The 25,592-nt window shown below is 34.2% G+C and overlaps 1 protein-coding gene across 3 annotated transcripts in view; it reads left to right on the forward strand.

The window, feature by feature from the left end:
- The window catches only part of LOC116463743 (arf-GAP with Rho-GAP domain, ANK repeat and PH domain-containing protein 2-like), a 183,235-nt gene that overhangs the window by 88,959 nt on the left and 68,684 nt on the right, over positions 1-25,592 (forward strand). For all 3 annotated transcript variants that reach the window (XM_058434828.1, XM_032146995.2, XM_058434829.1), the window contains exons 16-20: positions 4,064-4,208; positions 6,600-6,702; positions 7,361-7,559; positions 7,748-7,811; positions 21,655-21,818. In XM_058434828.1, coding sequence (XP_058290811.1) covers positions 4,064-4,208; positions 6,600-6,702; positions 7,361-7,559; positions 7,748-7,811; positions 21,655-21,818 — 675 coding nt within the window. The remainder of the gene's footprint in view (positions 1-4,063; positions 4,209-6,599; positions 6,703-7,360; positions 7,560-7,747; positions 7,812-21,654; positions 21,819-25,592) is intronic.

Consider the following 25,592-nt stretch of genomic DNA (forward strand, 5'->3'; position numbering starts at 1 on the left):
ATTAAAAACAAAGACAAAAGTCTGGGAATAAAATGCATGCAGTCCCAGAGTTACAGAGGCTTCAGATTGTCAGTTCAGGTTTTTAAGATTTGAAGTTTTTCTAGCCTCTGGTTATGAAGACTGATCTGTATTTTTCTTTTTTTTTTTTCCTTTCAATTTAGTGTTCGTGAAAAGAAAGATGGATTTCTTTTGTTGAACCTAAGTACATAGTTGAATAATAGCATCCCGGTTTTGTTTTCCCTTTTCCCACCTCAACCGTATTTTTCCCCTTGGTATCTTACCTTGATTTGTTTACATAGCATTCGATTTTTAAAAAGAAAGTGGTTGATTTGGATTACTAGAAATTCTATTTCTGCCTGTTTATATTTAACTTTGTAGATTAGCACTGAGGAATTTTGAAGATCTTTTGTTCTGTGAAATCCTAGATTGTATAGCTTAAACATGTTTTTCCAAGGCTAAGTCACATGTATTTTAAATGAAAAGGATTACTAATGTATATTACTGTTTGTAGTGGGTGCCGAATACTATTAATTTAGGAAATTCCTCATCATGAAACAAATTCACAGTTTCAAAAATAATAGTTTTGTCTTAACTACCTCAGATATATTGTACACATTCTTTACCGTAATACATTTTTTGAGTTGAATGTATATAGTTCAAGCATATAGCAGATACAGTGAGTAACTGTGTGCAGGCATTAAGAGGGCAGCTTCCAGAACCCACCTGCCCGTTAGATTAAAGCAGCAACTTTCAGAACCCAATTGCATGGGGTTCCTTCCCCAGCTCTGATGCTAAGTACTTAGTGTGACCTCAGGAATGTCGATTAACTGTTATGTGCCAGTGAATAGGGTACAAGGAAGGGGCACAATATAACTGACATAATTGGGTTGGTCTGAGGATTCAATGAGTTAAAGCATATAAAATGTGTAGAACAGTGCATGACACATAAATATGATGATGATGATGATGAAGAGGAGGAGCAGTGAAGGGCTTATGTTTAAACACAGTTTCCCCTGGCTTCCAGTTAGCCTTTGAGTTTAGGTATGTTGTCCTGTAGGCTGTAGCTGACAATCAAGGTATCCAACTATATTACGCATATCATTCCATGGTAGCATTTCAGTGGGTCACCTCTGGGGAGTTCTTTATCTGTGCTTGAGTAAATCCTGTCGTAATGTTTTTCTTCACTGATCTCAACATGAAGATTGAATTGAAAGAATGAATAACCCCTCTTGCCAGTCCACTAACTTTACTTGCATCTTACATATAAGTTCCTGTTTATGGAACAGCTAAGGCCTGAGTGTCATTCATTCTGTGGCCCCAATTTTATGTTGGTAGACAGCTTCCTTTAACAATTAAAATGACTTGTGGAGCAGAGAGGGTTTCATGGAGGGTACCGACATTTCTCAAAGTCAGATTTAGGAGTGAATATCTAAATTGGCCCAAGCAGACCAGTATCCTTCAACATAATCTTGTTAAACCTTTAAATTGCTTCCCATATCGATGAGAATGTCATGATTTCCTGTCACAGCTTCGTTATTATAAGCCCTCAAAGACAATATGTGCACCTGCCTTGTCTGACTTCTGGCCCATTTCACTTACGAAAATAATGCTAAGAAATGGTTACAGAAATGAAAATGCTACAGGACTGACTCTACTGAAGCTTATTATTCTAACTGAAAATGAGTTTGTACATACCCTTTTAAAGAGATCTGTCATTTGTTTCCCATTAGAATTTACATAATGATATCTGCAGTCACATTTATGTTATGCTTAATTCGTTTGACACTGTTTGTTTAAGACCTTTGAATGGCTCCCACTTGTCTAAGTGAGAGAGGCACAAACTCCTGAACACCTGTCAAGTGAGACTCTTGGGGTCTGGCCTCTGCCATGAACCTGCAATCTTGTTTCTCATTTCCCAACTTCACGTGTAATCTGATTCTCTGGGCAAATAGGGTTTTTGCAGTTTCACCCTTCTATGACTTCCCTCATACTGTTCTTTCCTGATATTTTGGAAGGATTGTAGTTCCGAATGTGTTTTTTCTACTTTAGAAACATGTCTCCTAAATCATAAGAGATTATTTTATAGACATTTTTCTTTGCAGTTTTGTTTGTTTGTTTGTTTGTTTGTTTTGAGACGGAGTCTCACTGTCTCCCAGGCTGGAGTGCAGTGGCGCGATTTCAGCTCACTGCAGGCTCCGCCCCCCGGGGTTCACGCCATTCTCCTGCCTCAGCCTCCGGAGTAGCTGGAACTACAGGCGCCCGCCACCTCGCCCGGCTAATTTTTTATATTTTTAGTAGAGACAGGGTTTCACCGTGGTCTCGATCTCCTGACCTCGTGATCCGCCCGCCTCAGCCTCCCAAAGTGCTGGGATTACAGACGTGAGCCACCGCGCCCGGCTGCAGGTTTTTTTTTTTTTTTTTTTTTTTTTTATCAGTTCAGTATGGTTGGGGGGCTTACCTCCTTGATTGCTTCTAATCTACTAAAGAGACAACCTGCTGGTTATCATTTTGGACACATCTCCCCTTTCATTGGATTATAAGCTGCCTGAGAACAGGGGTGGATCTTCTAATCTATGCCAGTGATTATGTATGTACTGAGTAATTATGCATTTTTTATTCTCTTATGAAGATTCTTCTAGACATCTGAGTACATTGTTTTGAAATTACTTCCAAACTTCCTTTGATTTGTATTTTGACTTTACCTTTTCTTATATTTTAGAAACTCACAATGAATGTTCATTTAAAAATTGTGGCTTTTCATGATTTTTATCTAACTGTGTAGGACATACACTGTGACTCAGGATTTGAGGGCCCTGGAATTATATATCACCTTTGACCAGGAATTGCTTTAGTCTCTGTTAACTTTCTTTTCCAGTGCCCATAAAGGATTCGTTTATGCTATTTGCTTCTGCTAGTTATGATTGGACTTTTCATTTGGTAATTCATTTTCAGAATACTGTGTCCTATCTAGCTCTCTAGGTGTCACCGTTTTGATGGTTAATCCTTGTGATTGTTTTTTGAAGCCAAATACATTGTCTTATTTTCTTTCATGTCACCCCCACACCCACCTAAGATTCTAATCATATGCTAAAGGAAAAATTTGAAATTAGTTTAATATGTTCTTAAACTTTTAAATTAGTTTGACTTATAATTTAAGACTTACAGAAAAGTTCTAAGAATAGCGCAAATAATTCTCATATACATTTTACCCAGATGTATCAATTATTAGCATTTTACATTTGCTGTATTTTTCTGTGTATGTGTATATATATATATGCCTATGTATAATACACATACATATGTATCATATGTATATATATACGGGTATATATTTATCTTATACTTTATATGCACACTTAAAAGTAAGTTGCAGACATACCTCTTTACCTTTAGTACTTCAGTATGCATTTCTTAAAAAGAAAGGCATTTATAAATAATGCCCTAAAGTAACCACAGAACAGTAATCCAGCTTCAGAAATTATCTAATATATAGACTTTATCCATTATATCTAATATATAGACCTTAGTAGTCTTAATGTCTGTAGATCTAATCTATATTTTAGGTGATGTTCTGATTTAGCCTGCAGGTGGTAGTGTGCTGACTTCAGTATAAGATGAATTTGAAATCTTCTGAACAAGCATTAAGGGCCCTGCAGATTCTGACCCTTCTTCCTTTGCATACCTACCATAAGCTGCAGTCTCACTTTTCATGCTACATTTTTGTTTTCCTTTTAATACTCTGTACAGATATTTCATACTTTGTAGCTTCAGAGTTGTTTTTCAGCAACCTCTTTACGGCTCTGCCTTCTCTGGTTATCAATGTCACAGTCATTTTTGTTTTGTACATTCCTTGCTACTAGATTGTAAATTTTTTGGAGAGCAGAGAATGTGACAACTTTATATCCCACGCAGCAATAACATATACTTTATATACTTTATGTGAAATAGGAAATTAATAAATTTATTTACTTGCATCCAGCCATTATTTAGAAGTATGTATTTGTTTTTAAAATTGGATTCGTGATTAGCTCAATTTGTTATTTGTTTTGTTTCAAATTCTTAGAGACAAATAAAAAATGGTGTGTTTTGGAAGGAGGCTTCTTGAGTTACTATGAAAATGATAAGTCTACCACACCTAATGGCACCATTAATATCAATGAAGTTATCTGCCTGGCTATACACAAAGAGGACTTCTATTTAAATACTGGGTAGGTCTGTCATTACACAATTAGGAGGTAAAAGGTATTTTCAGATAATTATAACAGGTAATTATAACAGGTAATGAGAGTTTTGTTATCATTTTAGTTCTTTAGTTGCTTCTAATAGAAGGGTTCAATGGTTTTTGAAGCTTATCTTGCACCTTCTGAAATTTCTTTTGGGAATTCACTACAAAGTAGGAAAACTGAAATATTTATAGTAGGTGATATGAAGTGCTAGCATCTTCGAATCAAATCTTATGTAATTTTTTTTTTCTTAGATGGAGTCTCGCTCTGTCACCCAGACTGGAGTGCAGTGGGCGATCTCGGCTCACTGCAACCTCCGCCTCCTGGGTTTAAGTGATTCTCCTGCCTCAGCCTACCGAGTAACTGGGATTGCAAGTGCTACCACACCCAGCTAATTTTTGTATTTTTAGTAGAGATGGAGTTACACCATATTGGCCAGGCTGGTCTCAAACTCCTGACCTCAAGTGATCCACCCACCCCGACCTCCGAAAGTGCTGGGATTACAGGCATGAGCCACCGTGCCTGGCCAAATCTTATGTAAATGTATAGCATATCACTTATGACCATTGTAGTCATTTAATTTTGTTACTTATCATTTAAAATAGTGGACTGGTGGTAAAATTCATTTATTCGTTTAATGAGTATCATAATTAAAACAGGTAAGGAGAATATTCTATGATGATCTGTTCACATTAAAATAAACAATATTTAGTAGCATATTGAAATGCTAAATTTCTTAAAGAGCTATTTGTTAATGGTCAGAAAAAAGTAACAATGAATAGATTAAGCATTATTTATGTAATATATTTGACTCACATATTCTATGGTTTAAATACATCTCTGTCAGGACTTTAAAAGCAGGCCATCTAAGATCTTTGGTGTGAAAGTGTCTTATCATGTTTTTTGATGTAATTAATGAAAAACAGTGATATTAAGATCTGAAAAAAATCAGTTTTGTAGGAGCAGAGATTTTAAATAAGATTTTTATATGAGAAAGGGAGATTTGCAAAGCTGTTATTTACATAAAACTACATTGAACATATTACCTTTATTATATGATGACTAGTTGAGATGACTTGTTTTATAGTAAATCTGATTTGATTTTTGATGTGAACAAAACTGATTATTAATTGACTTGTTTTTGTTTTAATAGTGCTTTTACTCTAAATGATTATTCAATGTAATATGGCTTATGGAATGTTAAAATAAGTGGATTCTATATATTAAGTTACTAAGTAGTAAATGAAATATAAAAAAGAATACTAGTTTATATCAGTATATTAATATGTTTAAAATATTCTTGATAACATTACTGATACAAGTAGCTATGCAGAAAGTATCTACAATGATATGTGGTTAAAAAATAATTGTTGCCATGAAATTCTTGCTGAATTGCCTCAAATAGCACATTGGAGAGTATGACCTCAATAATGTAGGCACTGAAGATTTATATAGACATATTTTAGGAAGAGAGCTGGAAGAAGTGGTAAGGAGATTGGAGGAAGAGAGACGGTAATTGTTGAGAATTTAACTAGAGGAAGAGGGTGAACTGCTAAGATTAAATGACTGACTGGACAAGAGTTGATGTTAAGGGGAAGAACAAGTTACACTCAAGGGTTTTGAGCTTGTTGTGATGAGATTGATTGTGATGCTTCTAAATTAGGACGTGAAGGAGATACAACAGGCTTGGGGTGGAAAAGAGGAGAAAGGAAGATGACTTTGGCATAGGGTATTTTGAGATTTTTAGGTAAGAATAGCACACATACTTAGCATGTGCTAAGAAATAAATGGAGTTGTGAATGAGGAACTCAGGAAATAATTCAGAGCATGGGATGTTGCTTTAATTTTATCTATAGTAAGAATAAGAAATTTGGGTAAGTTGAGATGATGAAAGGAAAATTTATCTTTCTTAGGAAAACTGTAAGATTTGATTCTTGATGTGTTTGTGTTCTGGAGGGAACCTGCTGTGTGACTGGGACCATTTGAAGTTAGACAAGAAGAGGGTTAAAAACTGTTTGGGCAATGTTTGCTTTGACCAGTTGGTCAGAGTAAATCAAGAAGGAGTGGTGAGAGAGGGAAGAGGAGACCGAGGAGAGCCCTTTGCTGCATCAGTCAACTGATGAGTGTCCAGGGCGTAAGCAAAGTTATACAATAGAATGATTAAGTGATTATACAAAATATTCCTTTTGTCCAATCCAGTGTGTTCCATTTACCTCATTTGAATAAAATGCAAACCATTAACAGAGTCTGATAGGATGATTTCACAGCATTACTTTATTTTAAAAGGAATTTAATTAAAAACATGACCTTTGTGTTATTTGTTTTCTTAAGAGCTAAACGTAACTTGTAGTGTCTTTTTATTTGTGCATGTTTTAGGCCCATCTTTATCTTTGAGATCTACTTACCCTCAGAACGTGTGTTTTTATTTGGAGCTGAAACATCTCAATCTCAAAGAAAATGGACAGAGGCAATAGCTAAGGTATTTAAATATTATGTTACTGCTCTAAATCCAGAGAAGATTCTGAACTGGGAGTCTGTGTTTGAGCTTCAGGGGTCCATGAAAGTTTTATATAAGATTGTAGGAATAAAGTTCATACTTCATTAGATTTTCAAAAAAAGTAGTCAAAAGAGGTAGCTACCTTCTAGGAGCCTTAAGCAGGGAAGAAATGAAAGTAAGACTTGGAGAAATCATTCTTCAAATTAAGGCCATGTTTTTGATGGTTAGGATATTCTCAATATTGTAAAGTCATTTCTGTGTATGTCTTTTTGTAGGTAGATATTTTATTCAAGGTATACACAAAGGAAAAAAGAGCAGATTCAGGAAAATACATAAATGGAGAAAAATGCTGAAGGTTGACATTTTGAAAAGTTCCACAAATCAATTAAGAGAATGTCTTGCAGTTTCAACTCCATACATAGCAAGAAAAATGGTTTAAGATGCTGCCATTTGAAAGTGCATTATAGTTGTTCAGTTTTAAGACTGATAGCAAGTTTAGTTGTTTTGAATTTGGTGTTACCTTTGAATCTTTAAAACTGAAAAACTAAGATAATTTGTCTACCTTCTCTCATATCAGTAGATAGGGAAGGGATTTCCTATTTTCACTGTCTTTATTACTTTTTTGTATTTGTTTTAACAGCATTTTGTTCCCTTATTTGCTGAAAACTTAACAGAAGCTGACTATGATTTGATTGGTCAACTCTTCTACAAAGACTGCCATGCCCTGGATCAGTGGAGAAAAGGCTGGTTTGCTATGGACAAATCCAGCTTGCACTTTTGCCTTCAAATACAAGAAGTTCAGGGAGATAGAATGCACTTAAGAAGACTGCAAGAGCTAAGTAAGAGCTTTTTTCTTCCCTTATCTTTGGAACATATTTCTTTATTGCATACAATAATGATAGCCTTTAGTAAAATCTTGATGGCTCACTCCCAAACTTATGACTAAGCAGTATTAATATTTGTGTCTTCATGGGTGTTTATTGTAGTGTTTTGAAAAATAAGTTTTTGCTTTTCATTCTCCCTTCAGCAATCAGCACAATGGTTCAAAATGGGGAAAAACTGGATGTCTTACTCTTGGTAGAAAAAGGGAGGTAAGTCCCTTTTTGCTTTTTATTCTTTATCTCAACAACTCTGGGCAGTGGGATTTATTTTTGTTATTATCTTGAGGGAGAAAACAATATTTTAAAACCCGTTGAAATTTTCTGAATCATAGAAATATATATATATAGTATGTATTAGCTCTCTTTGGAAAGACTATACCAATGATATTTACATAATTTTATAATTTTTATGACAGACTTATTGTGATCAATTATTGTATAGTTTTCTAGAGACCTAGATTCCTCTGTGACATTTGCATTTAAATATTTGGAAAGCAGTTTGGTAATTATAAATATATCTTCATTGTAAGAATATGATGACTATAAATTATATTCTGAATTATCTATGCATGTGGGTCATGCATAGCTAAAACTTGATTTCTTGAATTTATTCAGTTTTTCAGTAACTATTAAGCATCTACTGTGCATCAGGGACTGTTAAAGGTATTGGTGATATCATGATGAGTAAACAGAAAAGTCCCTACCATCATGAAACATGTATATTATTAGGGAAAGCAGTGTAAGCAGACAAAATAATTATATGCTAATCTATCCATCAATTTTAAATTCTACACAGAAAAATAAGCAATATAAAAATAGTCCGATGGGATAGTGTCCGTGTTTGCTAGCTAAGAAAAGAGATCTTGGATGAAAGATCTTCATAAAGTGAAAAAGTAAACTTTGCAGTAATCCAGATAGAGTATTTCAGGTGTAGGGCCAAGGGTATTTGAAAACGCTAAGAGTGTGTTGTGCTTGGTATGTCCAAGTTCCGCAAGGAAGCTGTGTTGACTGGGAATATTTGAATGAAAGAGAGAGTGGGAAGAAATGATTTCAGAGATACCCACAACCTGATCATATAGGGCCTTATCGGTCATGATGTGTGAATATTTGAAATTTAATTAAAATATGATGGGAAGCTGCTCAGTTTGAGAGCTGGGAAGTGGAATGGTCTGATTTATGTTTTTACAGGATTACTCTGACTCCAGATGAATCAACTTCTGGGGGACAAAAGCAAAAGTGGATGTTTAGTTAGGATGCTGGCCAGGAAAGCAGTGGCTTACCTGAGAATAGGAGTGGGTGGATATTTCATGAAGGTAGAGGTGTCAGGATCTGCCGATGGATTAGATAAGTGTAAGAGTCAAGGATGATCCCAGAATTTTTGACCTGAGCAATTACTGAATTATGGTGCTGTTTTTTGAGAGAACAAATACTTGGAGAATAGAGGTGGGATATTAGTAAGTTTAAGACAGTGGATCAAGAGTTTGGTTTTGGGAATGGTAACTCGGAGATGTCTCTTTGGTGGCAAAGTGGATCTGGAGAGTAAGCAGTTGAATACGCATGTCTAAAATTAAGTGAAGAGGTTATATCTGGAGATGTGAATTTGGAAGTCACCACTGTGTTGATGCTATTTTGCCAAGGAACTGGACAGGTTCACCTCATAGAGAGTATAGATAGAAAAGAGAGTTGAAGACATAGCCGGAGGTCCCCCAATATGTAAAGGTCTAGAAGAGGAGGATGATCACGCAAGGAAGCCTGGTAAGGAGCAGCCAGGGACATACCGAAGCAATTAGGAAAACAGTTTCTTTTATTTTAAATTTTGGATTTAAGGGGCACATATCTACATATGTGCAGGTTTGTTACATGGATATATTGTGTAGTGCTAGGGTTTGGGCTTCTATTGAGCCCATCACCCAAGTAGTGACCGTAGCACCCAATAGGTAGTTTTTCAGCCCTTGCCCCCTTCAGTCCCCACTTTTGGAGTCCTCAATGTCTATTATTTCCATCTCTGTTTCCATGTATACTCATTGTTTAACTCCCACTTATAAGTGAGTACATGCAGTATTTGATTTTCTGTTTCTGTGTTAATTCACTTAGTATAAGGACTTTCAGCTGCATCCATGTTGCTGCAAAGGACTTGACTTCATTCCTATTTATGGTTGTGTAGTATTCCATGGTATATATGACCACATTTTCCTTAGCCCGTCAACCACTGATCAGCAGTCGAGTTGATTCCACGTCTTTACTCTTGTGAATAGTGCTGTGATAAACATATGAGTTCAGGTGTCTTTTTGGTAGTACCATTTTTTTTTCCTTTGGATAGATACCTAGTAGTGGGATTGCTGGATCAAATGGTAGTTCTATTTTTAGTTCTTTGGGAAATCTTCAAACTGCCTCTCTTCTTCAACAAATTGGTTTTTCTCCCCTTGGCGTCTTGTAATTTGCTTAAAAAAACTGTTAATTACACTGGTTCAGTATGGTTTGCTCTATAATAGTGCAAGATTATTTGTATTCTTACAATAAAGTAAGCTAGAGAAAAGAAAATGCTATTAAAATCATAAGAGAAAACATATTTACTATTCATTAAGTGGAAGTAGATCATGAAGGTATTCATCTGCGTCATCTTTATATATGTAGGTTGAGGAGGAGGAGAGGTTGATCATGCTGTCTCAGGGGTGGCAGAGGCAAAAGAAAAATCTGTGTATAAAGGGATCTGTGCAGTTCAATCTTATCTTATTCAATGTTTAACTGTGATATAAAAATATAGCTAAATAAGCCTTCATTTGATTATTTTTATTGCTGTGACAAGGATAATGACTTTCAGTGGTCATCTGAACCTGCCTTTCCTTCAACTTCGTGGGACGACATCAAGAGCTTTATACAGCAAGCATATTGCTGATTAGATATTTATATCAGATTGTGTTTTTTAGCTTCTAGGGATAATTAGGACTTTGCATTTTTACTTATTTCTTGGATTATTATGGTTAATGATACTTTAGATTCTTACTTTTGGTACTAGATGATGATTTCACTGTACTGTGAGAGTATTGTTAATTTTATGTCCAGAAATAATGAGGAATTATTAGGTATAGATAGGATTTGGCATTAAAATACTAGCATAAATGCAGTTTTACAATCATTTATTAATATTTATGGAATGCCTACTGACTGCTACTTCCATGGCAGGAAAATAAAAAAGGTAAACAATACAAACTTGGTGTCTGACCCCTCAGAGCTTATGTTCTTAAACAAATAGACAAGCATCAGCTTAACAAATGTGTTTATCCTTTTCATTTTTTCAGGTTATTATAGCCAAGGTATTTTTGTACCCTTTTTTTTTTTTAACCTGTGAAGTATTTGACTAGTGATACATAGGTTTTAATTGAAATGTAGCAAACATGGATTAGAATGATTCAGTTTGATGTAATTCTATTTGGTGCTTACTGCATGGAGTCCACCCCCTCATAAATGGAAGATATGGAAGCCAGAGCACTAAATGTTTTGATATTTTGTACGTTTTGATCTTACCGCTGGACTGCAGAAATCAGGAGATGAAATTCATTTGTAATATTATTTTTGAGTTCATGGAAAAGTAGAAAACTAATGAAATTCCAAAATAATGGTCCCAGACAGTTAATAACGTTTTTGGTAATTGAAAGTTTTTGTCTACCTGTGTTACTAACAAGTTATGTTGAAAGTATTTTTATGAAAGTGAAGAGTAATAATAGGAGTGGGAGAAATGTGAGGATAAATATAACCAAGTTATTTTCTGTAAATCTCTTCGCGTAGCTAATGTACCATACCCACCATTTAAAAGCAACTATATTATCACATGCTTCTGTCTTTGGTTTACTTGCTTTTCCTTTTTACTCCAAATCAATAATCATCTGATAATAACAATGATGACAGTGGGGGCAGTTACCATGTGCCAAGCCCCATTTTAAGTACTTAAACAGCCTTCTTTTGCCTATATGATATTGAGGAAAATAATTCATTTTGAAGTTAAAGTAGGGTCAATTTGTAACTTAAATATTTTTTTAAAAATCAAGTGTTCAATATTAATTTACCAGTACCTTTGTGGAGATCTTTCTCAGGATTTAAATCAACAAGTGTTATAGAGTCTGGATAGACACCGTAAGTTACTAGAATTCAAAATTTAAGCATTTATTAGAAAAATAAAAATGATTAATAGAAAACATTTTTATAAAATTATTAGAAAACATGTCCATACAATTCCTACCTAATTGAAAATGGAGTAGAGAGAAGGGAGGTCCACAGTGTGCATAAAAGTAAAGAATCTGCACAGTAGATGCCGAGAATGTGAGGTTATGAACCCTGATAGAACCAGAACAAAGACTATACATACGTGACAGGCACAGCACCCTGTATGGTGCAAAACAGAGTCTCATATCTACTTATTTACATAGACTTATAAACATGTGTTTGTGTATTCTGTGGCTACATAGACATCATATAGGGAGTAGTGGAAAAAGGAGCAGATTTGGGAGGGAGCCTGGGAGATAATGAGTTTAAGACATGTTGAGCATGAGATTCTTATAAGACATCTAAGAATAAATTGATGGGAGAAAGTTATTTTTTATGGATAAGATATTCATGAAAAGATTAACAGGTTGGAAGTACAGATTTTGGAGTTACCAGCGTAAAGAAGGAAGAAAGTGAAATTACTTAGGGTGATTCTATGGAAGGAGAAAGGAAGAAGCCCTGTGTTGGAGCTTTGATGACTGTACATCATTTTGGGTTAGGGGAATTTGTCAGGGAGAAGTAGCTGCTTGTTTCCTCAGAGAGTGAGGCCAGAAACTAAGAGAGAGTACAACGTGTTACAAAGTCCAGGAAGAGAGTGTCTCAAAAAGGAAGGATCAGTTAAAAATGTCAAGTGCTGACAGAAGGACATGCTCAGTGAGAATACATACTCCATGAGATAAGTGATTTGGAGTCCATCTGGTGACTTGGGGGAGAGCAGAAGTGAACAGGCAGGTACTAGATCAGATTAAGAATGGAAACTGAGTAAACCAAGACAGCTGGTGAGGTCACTTTGTCAAAGATATCTGGAGGGAGGTTCATAGGATTAACGAGGTAAGGGATTTGACCCAGAAAGGGCATATATATGCAGTTTGTTTTCAGATGGCTTGAACTTACACAAGTTTAAATTTTGATGGAAAAGAAACAGAAAATGGGAGAGATTGAAGGTCTAAGAGAGAGTACAAGCAAGAAAGCAAGATCCCTCAACTGCAAAAGTAAGAAAAGAAGAATTGATGGATGATTTTGGTTGTTGATAGTTTTCTCCATGTGGTAGTGGGATGTTGAGAGAGATACCAGTCGATTTTCAATTGCTTTGCGAACTGGGAGATAAGAGTGATGACCCCTGAGCTTCTGGCCTGGGTGATGCTATGAATGATAGTATCATTTGCCAAGATAGAGAATATGCACTTCTCTCCCAGTACTCAAACATAGCTAGTTAATTATAGCTGTGATTGTTGAAAAGCTGTTTCAGTACCATGCCAAAATGAGAAAATTTCATTCTACCACCCTTGTTTTCATCTCCCTTTTGATCTATTAGCCCTTTGGGAAATGATGACTGTCAGCAATGGTAGATTCTGTTAGACTTGTCAGTGACAGATAAAACTGTGGCTTTTGGAAGTAAAACAACTTCCAATTGTTTATACTGATGGCCTATAGAGATAGTGTGAATAATTGAAAGAAAGAGAAACCAACCAGCTATAAGCTTGAACCTTTAATTTTTGCTAGTAACAGCTTGAGCCAGAAATGTAAATCATACATAAATTTAATGAATTAATTTCACATGTTTTTCCTGTTCTTATCTACCTTTGATTAAAATGCTAAAATACATTAATGTTTCTTAAAGGCAAGGAGGAGAAAGAACCCCCTAAACTGGAAATGTTCATAAATTGATAATTATCCCCTGTATATAGTCACTATTTAGATAGATATTTTAATCTTCATGGTCATTTTCTCTATATGCATAGCATGAGTGTCTTTAGACAGAAAAATATTGCAACAATATTTTCCACACACAGAGCATTTTTCCTCTAAAAAGCTCTAAACAGAAGGTGTTCCAGATGGTGTCGTTTTAATGTGTATTCTTTGTATACTTTAAAAATTATTTTGGAAAATAAAGCTTTCTTGATTACACTTAAGGGTTTCTGGCATGCTATTTGATGTTGTTATTGGGACTTATATTCTGTGCTTTTCTTTTAGGCCTTAGTACTGTTTGTGCACATAAAAAAAAAAAAATATTGTCAAATATCTCTTGTTAGCGAGTATTCTAGACCAGGAAGGCAGAAGGCATTTTCCTGGACAGTGGGAAATTGTATCATCACTTTGACTGAAATGTTCAAGAAATTACATCTTTTTCTCAAAATTTGAGAACTAATTTTGCACTTTTAACCCACATCTTCTGCATATCTTTTTCTAAGAAATAAGTTACTGTGTTTACCATTTTCACGTTCCATAACTGCATGCCCATTGCCATAGACACTTATTATGCTTTTGTCGAAAGGTTGTTGGTTCTGATAAACACAGTGTGAAGAAGTAAACTGTGTTACCAGAAACAGAAAAGACTAGTGTGTTCTTTTCTTTTAGATTCCTTGGTTGATATATAATAAAGCATAATACACTTGATGTCTCCCAAGCTTGACTGCATTTCAGTTTTAATTGCAAATTCTTCACATAAAGAAGCTTAACACTGGGGAATAAACACTTTATCAATGTGTTTCACAATTATGGAACAGATTACTTTTCTCAGTTTGGGAGATTAACACCCTAAGTTTAATATTCCTTATTTCCTATCACCTTATTCCATATGATCTTTTCTCCCCCTTGAATGTGTTTTATAGAAGCTAATATGTTAGCAATACTCCAGAGGCTGAATTATCTTAAAGTGGTTTTTAAATTGTGCATGTAATTGCAAATTAAACAGTAGCCTATTGCCCACAATATAAGCTTGACTGCTTTTGTAACTTTCTGATGATTTAATTCGTAGAGATGGCTTAATCTGAATATTGCCAAGACAAAAAAGAGATTCTCTTCCCTCACCACCCCCACAGGTTTTTAAAAAAGAAAGAGACTATTACAAAACAAATATTAAGTGATTTTATGTTAAAGAAAATTATGATGAAGGGGACGTATGTCTATTAACAAAAGGTAGATTTTAAAACGTATATTATTTGCTTCAACAATTTTGTTTCAGTTAGTTCAAAGTACCTCTATGTACCAAGAGATAAGCTTATGAAGAAATAAATATGATATGATGGGGAAACAATGGACAAAAGAATGAGCAAATCCCTCTAAGATATATGTGTGTGTGTGTGTGTGTGTGTGTGTGTGTGTATTTGTTGTTTTTGTTTTGTTTTTTAAAGAAAAGTACTTTTAACTGGATCTATAATCCAATGAAGGACTTTAGTAGGAAAAAATGAAGGGGGCCTGAGACACTAAGGTAGTCCAAGAGGTAGAAATAATAGGTTCAGAGAAATAGGATGGGCTAGAAACAACAATAGGGTTGGCCTTAACCTTGAATGCTTGAGGAGGACGCATGTGACAATGGGCCTGGAAAGATAGATTGATACTCTATTAGTATTTTCTATTGAATTTAATTCATAACTTGCCTTATTCTGGAAAGGATTGCAGAGTAATTCCTGAGTATTTGGAAGTTAAGCATGTTTCCAAATAACCCATACTTCACAGTAGAAATCACAGGAAAAATTAGGAAATAGTTGATCAATGATAATAAAATCATAACATCAAAATTGTGTGATGGAGCTATAAAACTATTTACAAGGAAGTTGAAAGCTTTAAATGCTTACACTAAATCAAAAGATCTAAAATCCGTCCTCTAAACTTTTACCTTAAAAATCAAAAAAGAGCAAATTAGACCCAAAGTGGTTCAGAGAATGAACTGATAGACAGTAGAAAGAATGAATAAATGGAATATATTTCAAAAAAATCTGAGCCACCAATAGCTGGTCCTTTGAAATAATCAATTTAATAATTTTTTAACTTTTTTTTGGAAAAGTTAAGAAAATTGATAAGACTCCAACTAGAAGATAGGACAGAAGATACAAATTACCAGTGTCAAAACTGTGCATCATTTTAATATTTAAAATATAAGAAAATATTATGACCAACTTCATACCAATGAATTTAACACATTGGATCGAATCAAAAAATTCTTTCAAATGCAGGAATTAGGCAAACATTTATTCCCACCACTTCTATTTAATATTTTATTGTGGGTTTAATATGATAAAGCAAGGAAATTAGAAAAAAATCACAAGTTTTGGTATTATAAGTTAAAAACTCAATTATAATTTGTTCTTTAAGCAATGTGGTTAATCAAATGAAATCATACACTGGTACTATTCAAAATACATGTGTGTGATAAAGCACTCCTATCCCAAATACGGACAGAATACATATAACTAGAAGAAAACAGAAACCCAATAAAATAGCAAAAAATGATGAACAGAAATATCTAAAAGAATATCTATGAATAGCCAACAAGCACATGTAAAGTTAAGTACCAGAGAAATACAAATTAAAACCACAATGAGATCACACTGAGAAAAGTAAGTTTTTTAAAAAGTGGTAGTGCAAAATGTTGGCAAGTATGGTGGGATTGTAAAATAGTACATTCATTTTGGGAAGCAGTTTAGCAGGTTTTTGTTTTTTGAAATAATACAGTTGGTTTACACTTAGCTATACATCCCAACAAATGAGCTGCTAGGTATTTACCTAAAACAAATCATAATATATGTCCACAAAATGACTCCTATACAAAAATTCAAATCAGCTTTATCTATATCTATAATATAAAGTGAGGAGACCCCAAATGATTTTTAGTCAGTGAACGTGTAAACAGCGTATGGTATGTGTTCATATGTGAAGTACTGCTTATCATTATAAAGGAACCTATATTAACAACAACATGAATGAATCTTAAAAACATTGTGCTGAGTAAAAGAAGCCAGACACAAAAGAGTAATACTGTATAATTCCATTCCTATGAAGCTTTAGAGCTGGGAAACTAATGAATGGTGACAGAAGGCAGATAAGTTCTTGCCTAAGATTGTGAGTAGGGAAAGGGATGCAATGCAAAGAGTTATGGGTGAACATTGTAAGTGATGGAAATGGTCTACATATTAATCATGGTGTTAGTTACACAAGTGTAAACATTTGCAAAAATATTTCAAAGCATGCACTTAAAATGAGTTCATTAAAAATTCTAATGACCAAACATCACTCATAGAAATAACACAATTCATACTTTTCCAGAAGAAAACAAACCCAAAAGCCTATTTGGATGAGAAATGGGGTCGTCTTTGAGAGGTTGCTTAGGAAGTATAAAGAAAAATGCACAGCATACCCTTCTAAAGCTATCCTCCAAAGTCCTATCCATTACATTTCCAACATGCCTAGGATGCTTTTCAAGGCAGAATGTAAGTGTACAGTCTTGAAGAACAGAAATAGGTCTTCTGTTATGAGTAGCTTTAGTAGATCATCTTTCACATCCATTCTAATAGTGTGACTGTAATAAATTGTTCAGGAAATTCTGTTTCATGAATCTTAGGTGTGATAGGACTAAGAAGAAAGGCAACAGAAATACACATCAGCATTTCACGTCTGGAACAAGTATTTTTGGACCTGAGGACCAGAGTTTTAAATTATGGAGATCTGATTCCTCAGGTAAAGGAAGGCTCATGAACTAGGCTAGTACTGAGTAGCTCAAGTGTGCAATTCCTACCTAGTTCTGATACCTCAGACATGTTGTTTTTGGCTCTTAGTTTCCTAGTCATATATGGAAAAAAAAGCTTGGCAGAGATATTTCCAGTTCTCTGGCTCAAAAGCTCAATGACAGTCTAAGATGTCATGGTTCAGACGGCTTTAAATATCTTTTCCTTCAAGGGATCAGTCAAAACTTCGACTTACGTGATTTGTTTCTAATTACATTTTTTAAAACACAGACATATATAAAGAAGGAAACAAAATGACCGTGAGTTTTCTACCCAGAGTTAATTTAACATTTTAGGAAATGCAATTGGATTTATACATATGTGTGATTATGCATTCTCCGCTCATTGTACTAAGTTTATAATATGTATCTCTGGATGTAGCTAAATCACTTAACCTTTCCCTAGTTTTGGGGATTTCAACTTATTTCCATTTTTGAAATGCTCCACTAAATACGTGTGTTTGTGTGCATGTGCACATGTGCATGAGAGAGGAACAGAAATATATTGAAAAAAACAGATATTGTGCCTTTGTTTCAAATCATGTACTTATGAAAGAGTCCTGTGGTTGGAACTAATTGTCAAAAGTAATGCATACGTATTTTAAGATTCTTAGAACATATTTTCAAATTTATTTTTAGAGTATCTCATCAGTCTTTAAAATGCTGTGCTCATCTTGTTATACTCTAGTGATGAACATTATACATTTTAGATCTTTGATAAATTGCCTTTGACACATCATTGATTTTACGTGTGTGTGTGTGTCTATTCTAATAGTGTGACTTTGTAATAAGTTGCTCAGGAAATTCTGTTTTGTGAATCTTAGGTGTGATAGGACTAAGATACACATACACATACACACACACACACACACACACACACACATATTTGATTCTTAGACTGGTTTGTGATTACATCAGCTAATTCTTTCTGTGACTTACCTTTCCATGGCTGATGACCATATTTCTGTGGAGGACTTACTATTTTATTTTTGTATAAATGCTTAAGATATTATCTTTTCCAGCCATATTTGTAGAGTATTTCATTTGCTTTTCAGTTTTGTTTAAAATCTTCTTTATATGAGCATATTTATTTTTTATGTGGTCAAGTTTATTGATCTATTATTTGTGAAGACGCTTCTGGTTCTTGTCATAGACTAGGCTCAAATATGATTGTTTATGCTTCATGGTTATTATATTGCAGTTTTAATGTAATTATTTTTGTTAGTCCTAGGACTTGGTTTCTAGGTCTTATTGAACGGTTTTGATTCATTATAGCAAATAAGCATTTTTCTTTATATGGCTTTGAAGTGCCCTTTGGAATTTATGCTTAGAAATTGGACAATTAGCATAACTAATTTCTCTGTAATTAGAGTTTATCAACATTACTTTTCAGATTGTCAGGATATAAGTAAATGTTTCTTTGGAATTATCATCCAGGATTGTGAAATTGTTGTTTGATAACACTTGAAATCTCAAAGTCATCCAGCATTTGTGTTGAAAATATCTTTCGATGCTTTACTCAGTGTCCACAAATTTTAGGTAAGCATCAGAGAGGAAAGTTAGTGCACCAATGCTATTAAATGTCAAACCATCTATTGCACTACATATGTATTTTGGGATTCGCCCTTTGACAAGTTGAGAAAGTTCTACTCTTCACTAATTCACAAGGAGACAGCTCAACTCATCATCAGTGGATTTTTTTCTGACTAGAAAGAAAGTTTGAAGTTTGAAAATGTCACAGTTTATGGCAGAATTATACTCATATTGTAGGAGGGCAACTGCATTTTGGATTTCTTTCACTGCTTGCTAAAACACCCATTGTACTTGTTTATATGCAAATAGTTACAAAGATTTTATATCATATTTAAAGCTCAATTATTAGATAAATTATGTAAAAAGTTTTTTCTCTTTCCCTAAACTTGTAATATAGCAAGACAGAATTTTGATTAAGTTCACGTAATCAAGAGGTTTGATATTTCTCAAAAAATTATCTGAGTTATATAATTTCAGTTAGACAAATACATCCAGCAATAGAATGTTTTTGAGCTAAAGATGATATAAGATCAATGAAAAGGCTGTAGCATGTCAGGTGTTTTAGTGCAAATTTCAGAATTCTTCAAAAAGAAAATTACAACACCTGGAGGTCAGGACTGCTGTAGTGCTGTGGAAAGTAGGAACAATAGATAACGATGTCAAAAAGCAAGAGATGAGGATTACAAGCACCAGTATTAGTAAAACAGTAGTAGTTATAGCAAGTTCAGATGTTAGAAATGAGTGTGATAAGGTGCAGGTATCTTTGTCTTCTTACAGGAGCATTTCAAGAAAGAAAACAAAGGAAAGAAAGGAAGTTTTTTGTTTCTCTTTTTATATTAGGTACAGTGATTATCAGAAATGTAAAAGATTACATTCCTTATTACGGACCCCTGGCACCCAAAGCCCCAGAATTCATGTGGTTTATTCATGCCTCTTTGGGTTGAATATAAACTAGCCCTGTCAAGTCTGAAATCAAGATTATATAGTTTTACTTTGGTGTAAATAGACTTAAAATACATCAACAATTAGTTTATGTTTTAAAGCAAACTTTGTATCTAGTGATAGGTCTTTAAAACTTCTATGTATCCACTAAATGCCAGACACTGTGCTAATGACTGGAGATACTGAAGTACTTTCTTTGCTTGCCTGTGTAAAGGTTGGAGTTTTGTGGCTAAAACATTCACATAGCTACAGCAGGTGATACGATGCAGGACAAAGCCACCATTGAAATATTGAGAAGGAATATCTGTGACATACTAAGCATAAGAGGGAGATCAGGAACAGTGTTAAGGAATTTTACCTGGAGTATAATTTTGGGGGAAGGTTTGGAGTAGCCAGCCAAAGAGCAGGCAATATGTATTACAAAATCCAGGAGGGGTGTTTGTGTGTGTGTGTGTGTGTGTGTGTGTGTGTATTTGTGTGTGTTTATGTTTCCTGAGTATCTTAAGTATAGGAGAATGACAGATCAAGTTGCAGGTAAAAATATAGGCTAGATTATGCAAACATTTTATCTTGAAAACTCATGAACTGTAAGACAGTGATCTGGAAGTGATGTCATTAGCTTTGCATTTTAGATCATTTCTGGCAATAGTGAGGAGTAGAGATTACAGGGGTTGAGAATTGGGAAAGGAATTCTGTAAGGAGGGACTGTAGTGACCTGAAGGAACAACATGAAGATCTGAAATAAGGCAGTCTTGGAAAGGAGAGGAGATAGAGTGAATACATTGGGAAACTGTAGTCAACAGAATTTTGTGACTGAAGTCATGTGGCAGTGGTTGGGTAAAGAGACTGATCTACACTTAATTAATCCTAAATTTCTCGTGGGGTATGTGGAAAATTTTTGGTCCCAGAAGCTTGGTATGGGAGAGCAAAAGCTTTGATATGCTTATTGCACATTAAGGTGAAGATGCTCAAATATAAATATTCTTTAGTAGTATAGTTTATACATTAGTCATTAATGTTATGTCTATTGAGTGTTGTCCTAGGTGCTATTATTATATTTATTTTGCCAATGATGAAACTGAAGCAAAAATAAGGTTGACTTGTCTAAAGTTACAAAGGAAGTAAATGGCAGAGTTAAAATTTAAGTTCAAAAAGTCTGATTGTCATTCCCACTCTCAGGTGCTCTATTCTCCTGCTTTTCAGTCACATGGAGATCTGATTTATGAAAGTTACAGCCTGGAGATAGGGATTTGGAAGTAAACTAATGTATGTGAAAAGATGAAACTACTGGCCTGAATGACATGTCCCTGGAGAGTCCATGGAGCTTTTGTGTGTGCTGAGGTTACGACTTTGTCATTCAGAAAGAGGAAGTGAGATTGGGAAAGAGACTAAGTGACCCGAATGATAGGAGGAAAATCCAGAAAGAATTGTGCTATAAAATTCAAATTGAATGCTGTTTTTTTTTCTCTTTTTAACAAATAAAATCAACAATTCTAAAACCTTGAAAAACATAACCAGAAATATCTGTTAGAAGTCATAGGTGATAGCCACAATGGTTTTAGTTTAGTTATTCAGAAAGAGAATAAAAGAGGCTGGGGAATGAAAAGAAGTGAGACCATAAATTCAGAGAGCTTCCTCAGTGCTATGGAGTGATGTGACTATATGAGCAAAAGAGGGATTGAGTGGAAGCTCGTAGTGGCTGAGATAAGAGTTTGTCTTGAACGATTATGTGGATTTTAGGGTAATCTGTCGTGGAGTAAGATTTTTTTTTTAAAGAGCAAAATTATAATTTGAAATGCTTTTTAAACTTTACAGAACATTATACATCCATGGGCACACCAAGTTGGATTTCACAGTCTGGCATACTGCAATTGAAAAAGCAGCAGGTACAGATGGTAATGCTTTACAAGATCAGCAGCTCAGCAAAAATGACGTTCCCATTATAGTGAACAGCTGTATAGCATTTGTTACACAGTATGGTAAGTATCACTGAGTTTTTATTCAACACCTAGAACTGATCGTATCATTCTTACAGGTTTTTAAGTGGTACCTCTATTGGACTGAATTAAAACCCTTTATATTTGTAAGTATACTAGTGAAAAATAAAGGCAGACTCACTGTTCAGCTAATTACCATTCCTTCTCCCAATAAGACTCATTTAAACTATACATTTTTACCATTTCCTCCTTTCTTTATATGCATAAAATATTAAATAACATATTGAAATAATCTAAATTATTATATGTACATAAAAATAGTAGATTATCTGTTTTATTCAAGTAAGAAAAAATAGATTGAAGACTACCTTTCAGAGACTACAAGGCTAGATTAAAGCCAACAGTGACACAACACATCTAAGCATGTTGTTAGAAGTGATGAACTGTGGAACAATATGTAAAATAATTTGCTTTCTTTGGCATACATAAAGTGTGCATGTAGGTTATATTCAGAAGCATAGCTATTAATTTTCACAATTTGTGCTCATTTTCAACAGATATTTCAATGAATAGTTTGCAAATAAAAAATCCGTTGATCTGTACCATGGTCCAACTTCATGTCAGTTTTATATGCTATGTTAGTATTTTAGATATGCCTGAAAGATATCCTCTGTTCTTCATGTTTATTTTCAAATGGTTATGAGTTCTTCAAATTCCTTTTGTTGCATATATCTTTCGTACTTTAAATGTCTTGACCCTATTTTAAATGTAAAAATGTTAAAATATTACCATGAGCCCTTTTAACCTGTAGATAAATGCCATTTATTTAGATTACAAATGTGGAAAAGAGGAAAATCATTTGATATTTTGGATTGTATTAAAAATTTTTATTCTCCTAATACTAGAGGTATCTTTGGGTGTTTTTAATTTGAAAAGAAGGTATAAATAGTGAGAGGGCTGCAGTAAAGCATTGTGTTATTAGTTCATTGCTTCTTTATCGAGTGCTTATTGTATGCCAGTCACTGGTCTCACTCTTAGAAACACAGTGGTGGAAGTAAAAAGTTCAAGACAAAGCTATGAATCATGTCTTCTAGTATGTGAAACTGATAATACACTGATATGTAACAAAATACCAGAACTAATGATATGGATAAAGAAAACACTTTTAAGAAATTAAACTTACAGAGGCATATTTTAATCTCTTGTTCTAGGGAGAGTGTCATTTTAAGTATTTTACTTACTTCATATGTAATTCAAGTGCAATTATTAATGTCCAGATTCATTATGTTTTTATTATATACCTACTGAAAATATATACATAAGGCCCACATATTTGGGCATTACTATAAAAGTTTCCTGCTGTGAACATACGTTCATGTTTTTCTTGTTAGCTGTAATCATCTGTTTACTTAAAAACAGAGGAAGGAGAATGCTATCTTCATTGGTTACAGTCACTCAGTGTTAGTGTACATTTTGCAGATATACATGAATCACATATATGTTATGTTTTAGCAGGAGCATAACCTCATTGGGAATCTTCACACCATGTTAGTTTCATAATGGCATAAGGCCATGGCATAAGGCCTTTCTTAAGCAAGAAATAATTAAAATACCTTGACTAGCTCTGACGTAGCCAATTTTATGTTTTTCTGGGGAAATCAGAATTTTCCTTGTGTTTATTTGAGTTTAAAATAACTCAGTGTTCGATTTTTTTCAACTAAAACTCATATATTATAACTTTATACCTCTATTACAAGATACCTTCACTTGCATGTTAGAATAATAAAGCCAATGAAGGATTGTGTTTATATAAATAGATATACACACACACTTACATATATACACACATATATGTACATACATATATTCATATATATACATATAGTCGTATATAACATGATGTACATGTATTATATATAAATATATGTATCATATATTTTTATATTATATATAGTTATACATATAATTGTGTTTGTATTATCTATCTACTGAAAGTATATACATAATCACATATTGGGCACTACTATAAGAAGCTTCCTGCTATGATAGTATGTTTATATCATATATATATTTTTATATATAAAACCCTTTACATATATAAAGTATGTTTATATCATATATATTTTTATATGTATATATATATATATAAATCAAATTATTTTACATATTGTTCCACAGTTCATCACTTCTAAAAACATGCTTAGACGTGTTGTGTCACTGTAGGCTTTAATCTAGCCTTGTAATCTCTGAAAGATAGTCTTCAACCTACTATTTTTTCTTACTTGAATAAAACATATAATAAAATATATATAGAGATATTTATATTTATATTCAGAACATTGGGGAAACCTCAATGCTACCAGCATGTATAGAAGAAAGATTTGACAGGAACTTAGAAAATACCCAGTGATTATAGGATGCAGATGGTTTCATGGTAGCGATTATTTTGAACCCCCTGACCTGTGGGTTAAAATCTCAAGACCAATTTTCTGTACTCTTTGTGTCATTGTGTCAAGGTTTGAACTTGACTGAGTTCATACTATGACTTTTAGGGCTTTAATTTTTAAAAAGTAAATTACACTATTGGGAAAATTATTTCAGTTATATAAACAAAATTATGTTCAAGTTATTTTTCAGTTAACTTACTTGAGTGCCAGCTGTTGGAAATTCATTCAGCTAGGGCTATACTATCTCAAACGCTTAGTATTGATTTTTCTAGAACTTGCTTATTCTTGCATTTAAGCAGTCATTTATTGAATACGCGCTGAGTAGTTCTAGGCACTGTGTAACTTCTGGATATACACAGAGATATGTCACAGAAAATAAGACATAATTTTTGCCTTCTAGGAGTTTGCAGATTTATGAATAATAGACAAATACATGAGCAGTTACAAGTCAGTATGTAAAATGCCCTAGTAAAGAGGTTCAGGGGGTGCTACCAGTGTCCATGGTGTAGGGGTAAATTTCACCCAGAGAAGGCGTGGGAACAGAGAGACTCATGGGTAAAGCACAGTGCTTACCATGAGCCCTAAGAAAAAATGGGAGCTAGTTAGGAGAAGAGGATAGGGATTCCAGGAGGAGAAACAGTGTGTGCCAAGATACAGAGTCACAAAGTTTGTGCTTGGAGATTTGTGGTATTAAATGTGGCCAGAGCTTAGTGTGAGAAGGAGGAGTTGATCAATATAAAAGGCAACAGGTTAGGCCAATTCAGGTGAGGTTTTATATAGCAAACTAAAATCCTCAAACTTTGCCTCATAGGCAGCAGGAGGGCAGTATTCAGATTTTTAAGCTTGTTGGTAACACATACAGACCCGAATTTTAGATCATGCTGTTATCATTGTTGAGACACACAGAGGGCTTCATAAGAATATGGGCAAGAAGTTGTGACAATGTAATAAGAACTCAGTGCACAAGTAATAACATATGGGATGGAAAGGAGAGGACAGTTCTGAGAGTGAGATCATGATGAAGAATCTATGTGATGCAATACTGCATTTTTTGTTTTTAATGTGCTGATTGAGAAAGAAATACTCTGACTTGTAAAGCGCTAGGGGGAAGGCAATACCATATATTGAGGTAGAGAGGAACAAGATAAAGAACATGGTGGGGGTGGAAGGTGAGGTAGTAAACAGGGCAGGAGAATTAATTCCTTTGTGTTATTTTGATTTGCCATAAGATGTATGGGGTTGTGTGTGTGTATGTTGCATGTATATGTAATGGTATGTGTGTGTGTGTGTGTATATACACGTGTGTGTGTGTGTGTGTGTGTGTGTGTGTGTGTGTGTGAAATCATGGAAATTAAAACCTGAGTTAAAA

Source organism: Hylobates moloch, unplaced genomic scaffold (assembly GCF_009828535.3).
Source record: "Hylobates moloch isolate HMO894 unplaced genomic scaffold, HMol_V3 SCAFFOLD_57, whole genome shotgun sequence".
Classification (NCBI taxonomy): domain Eukaryota; kingdom Metazoa; phylum Chordata; class Mammalia; order Primates; family Hylobatidae; genus Hylobates; species Hylobates moloch.